This window comes from Mandrillus leucophaeus, unplaced genomic scaffold (genome assembly GCF_000951045.1).
Source record: "Mandrillus leucophaeus isolate KB7577 unplaced genomic scaffold, Mleu.le_1.0 Scaffold614, whole genome shotgun sequence".
In the NCBI taxonomy this organism is placed as follows: Eukaryota; Metazoa; Chordata; class Mammalia; order Primates; family Cercopithecidae; genus Mandrillus; species Mandrillus leucophaeus.
In genome coordinates, this window is record NW_012106631.1 from 418,467 (window position 1) to 422,251 (window position 3,785).

The following is a 3,785-nucleotide window of genomic DNA, read 5'->3' on the forward strand; positions in this document are numbered from 1 at the left end:
CCTTTGATCAACTTGGGTTCTCATGGTTTTCTTGATCAATGATGCTGGAACTGGAAATTTCTAACATCGCTCTGTGACTGCTCTTTGTCTAGTATGCATTTTTATCCTGTGCCATCTAACCCTAAACTGTGCCATCAACTATACAAGTTGCCTCTACTCTGATCTGATAGATGTGGCAAACAAGAAGAAATGAGTTAACAGAAAAACAAGCAAGATTCATAAATCTCAGACCAAAAAAAATCAATCCTAAGATCATATTTTAACTAGATAACTTTTAGAAATCCAAATTGCATTATATTTGTACTTAGGAATTACATTATATTTGTACTTATGAATTTTATTTAGTATGCAAAATATGAAAATGTCATTTAGAAATTACATATACACTGAATTCATTAAGAGATATATCCTAATAAACATGTTCTCTTTTCTCTGGAAATTAACCTTTAGAAAAAGCTACTGTGAAACAGGTAATTCTCAATTACCAGAGTATAAAGATTATTCAAAATAATCTTAAGATTATTCAAAAAATTCTTATTTTCAGGCCACAGAGTACATATACACACTTGCCATCAATGTATGAGTGGAAGGAGAATACATTCTTATATAGTTCAAAAGAGACATTAATAGAAAAATAAATATGCTTTTAAAAACAACTCTTAGGTGAACTAAATTATTTAAGTATTTTATTTCAGATTATTGAAGCTTCTTCATGAAAACAGTCATTCAAGAGTTACTCCCTAATTCATTCTATGAAGCCAGTATTACCCTGATGCCAAAGTCACACAGTATAGAAAAACTACAGAACAATGTGTTTTATGAATATTGATGCAAACATCCTCAACAAAATATTAACAAACCAAATTCAATAGCACCTTTAAAAGATTATACACCATGGCCATGGGGGAGTTATTCCTGTAATACAAGGATGGTTAAACATATGAAAATCAACTAATGTAAGATACCATATTAACAGGATGTAGGGGAAAATATGATTATCTCAATGTAGAAAAAGTATTTGACAAATTTCAACACTTTCTCATGACAAAAACACACAAAACTAGGAACAGAAGGAAACTACCTCAACATCACTAAAAGTTGTTTTTATTCAAAACATGTCTAGCTTAATCATCTATATCAAGGAAACTGGGCTGATTAAAAAAATTCTCATAAGAAGTACTTACCTGCCAATATTTTCTTGAACTGCCTAAACCATATGTCACAGTGGTCTTCACTTAAATTAATAAGATCAAGTGTAGAATTCTTTAGTTTATTTTGTTCCTTTTTCAAGCAGATGAAGAGTGTGATACCTAATAAAGTACCACTTCTCTGCTGTTTAACAGACCAACGCCGTTTCAGTTTCACAGAGAATATGTCTTTGAGTTCAATAAATTCTTCTTTACATAGAAAGTCATACTTAGAATCACCTGAAAAAAAAATTAAAATTTCCAGTTAATAGAGAGGAACAACAGACACTGGGGCTTACCGGAAGGTAGAAAGTGGGTGAAGGGAGAGAATCAGGAAAAATAACTAATGGTTACTAGGCTTCATACCTGGGTGATGAAATAATCTGTACATCAAACCCCCATGACACAAATGTACCGATCTAACAAACCTGCTCATGTACCCCTGAACCTAAAAGTTAAAAAATAAAATGAATTTTTTATTCATTTTATTTTGAATATTCATTTTATTTTGAAAGAAAAAAAAAATTGTGCCTGTATCTAAACAATAGTTAAAACCAAAAAAACTTTTCATTTGTAATTTTATGGATTGCCCTTTATGCCAGTCTCTACATGAGAAGGAAAGGGGATGAAAACAAAACTGGGGTTTATTTTGTCAATAATCGGATTAAAAATAGAATGGAAGAGAGACCCTGCCACACAGGCCTACAACAGTCAACATCCGAGGATAGTCAATGTATGAAGAATTCCAAGAACATAAACAAAGCGACATTTTAGTAACAAATTGGTTTCACACAAGGAGCTCTTTGGTACTAAGGATAAAGTAAAGTAACAGAAAAAATAGAATTCACTAATAGAAGTGACTTTATGACAAATTGTTGAAGGCATCCTTAACGAAAAGGAAATATACATTCCCATTATAGTAACACATGCAAAGAGGAAGCAGAAGTACTTGCGAGTAGGAAACATTATAAACTCTGTCAATCAAGGAGGAGATAGCCCCCCGAATTTATCTGTAATCAGACTTAAAAAAAAAATAGTGGCATAAAATTTTCATGACGTATCTTTAAACCATAGGTCAGAAAATAATTATTGTGGAAAAGACTATTTCAATTGACTCTCAAGGTAGAAGTGTTTTAGACATTAAAAAAAGACTTCCAAAACTTCTGCCTTGGCCAACATGGGGTAATAAGAAACTAGTTTTACCTTTCACCTAAAACTACAAAAGCACACAAGATGTGTGAAACAGTAGTTTTCAGACACTGGACATCAGGTAACACAGGGCAGTGAAGCCGAAGAGGAGGAAAACAAAGTGAACCCTATGACTGCCCCAACCTATTGCCTGCAGAGAGTCTCCAGGTCACAGGGCAGATACGGGAATCCTGGGGGCCTGGTGGTCTCCCTGAGTTAAGGAGAATTGGGGGTTCAGGAAGACTAAGGGAATTAGAGTTCACTGTGCAATTTACTACAGAAGAGAAGCCTGAACAGTGAACACTGTAGATTTGCAGAGGTCCCCTTGAAACTTTAGCTGAAAGTATTGATCAGCAGATGTGTGAAGCCAGGTAAGAACTACTAGAAGAATTAACAGAACAATGCTTAGAGATGACACAGGTGTTCCTACCAGCCGAAGTGGAAAAATATGAAAATTCATATGATGTTATGGTAAGTATTTAAAAGAGTATTGGTCCTTAGTGAGCTGACTAAAGACTGTTGTGATTCCACCTAACAAAGCTTAAAAGCAAGCCTCTCAAAAGGATGTCACTTTTTCCAGGTAACTACATCCTAGAACAATGCCAAAAAAATATTTACAGAAATTAAAAAAAAAAAAAAAAAAAATTCAGCAATTCTGCACGGTAAAATTCACAGTATCACTCATCTAATCCAAAATCACTAGATATGCAAAGCAGCAGCAAACATATGAACCAAAATAGGAGAAAAAGTAATCAATAGAAACACATGCAGAAATGACTCGAGTGCTAAAAGTAACAGAAAGCAGAGACCCTCTCTCAGCTTTTTAGCCCTTGAAGTACAAACAATGTTATCCTCCGATTGGAGTGAGGATGTTCATATGTTCACTAAGAAGTTCCTTGTCTGCATTCTCAGGGGCATTTTTGGCCTCTCCCAACTATTCTGCAAGCTATAGTCTGATTGCTCACAAAGCATACATACCACTAAAAACAAAGAAACAATGGAAAGAATGAAAGAAGACAGAAGGCAAGTAAGAGGAAATTAAAATAAAGGAAGAGTGAGAAAGAAAGAGAGCAAACGAGAAAAAGACATAAGGAAAGGCAAGACAGAGAGAAGGGGACACACAGAGAGGAGGGGAGACAGGAAGGCAAGAGGGAAAGAAAGGAAAGGAAAAACAGGAAGAAAAGGAAGGAAGGAAGAAAAGGGAAAAAAGGAAGAAAAGGGAGGAAGGGAGGGAGGGAAGGAGGAAGGGAGGAAGAGAGGAGGGAGAAAGACACCGAGGAAGGAAGACACGGAGGAAGACAGGGAGGGAAGGGGAGGGGCACAAAGAGGGAGGGGATGGTCCGGGTGAGGGAGAGGAGGGAGAGCAGGAGGAAGGGAGAGGAGGGAGAGCAGGGGGGAGGGAGAGGAGAG

The 3,785-nt window shown here is 36.0% G+C and overlaps 1 protein-coding gene across 3 annotated transcripts in view; it reads right to left on the reverse strand.

Annotated features, from left to right (window-relative positions):
• CERKL (ceramide kinase-like) overlaps nucleotides 1–3,785 on the reverse strand; it is a 129,573-nt gene that overhangs the window by 74,015 nt on the left and 51,773 nt on the right. For all 3 annotated transcript variants that reach the window (XM_012000042.1, XM_012000041.1, XM_012000040.1), the window contains exon 2: nucleotides 1,185–1,427. In XM_012000042.1, coding sequence (XP_011855432.1) covers nucleotides 1,185–1,427 — 243 coding nt within the window. The remainder of the gene's footprint in view (nucleotides 1–1,184; nucleotides 1,428–3,785) is intronic.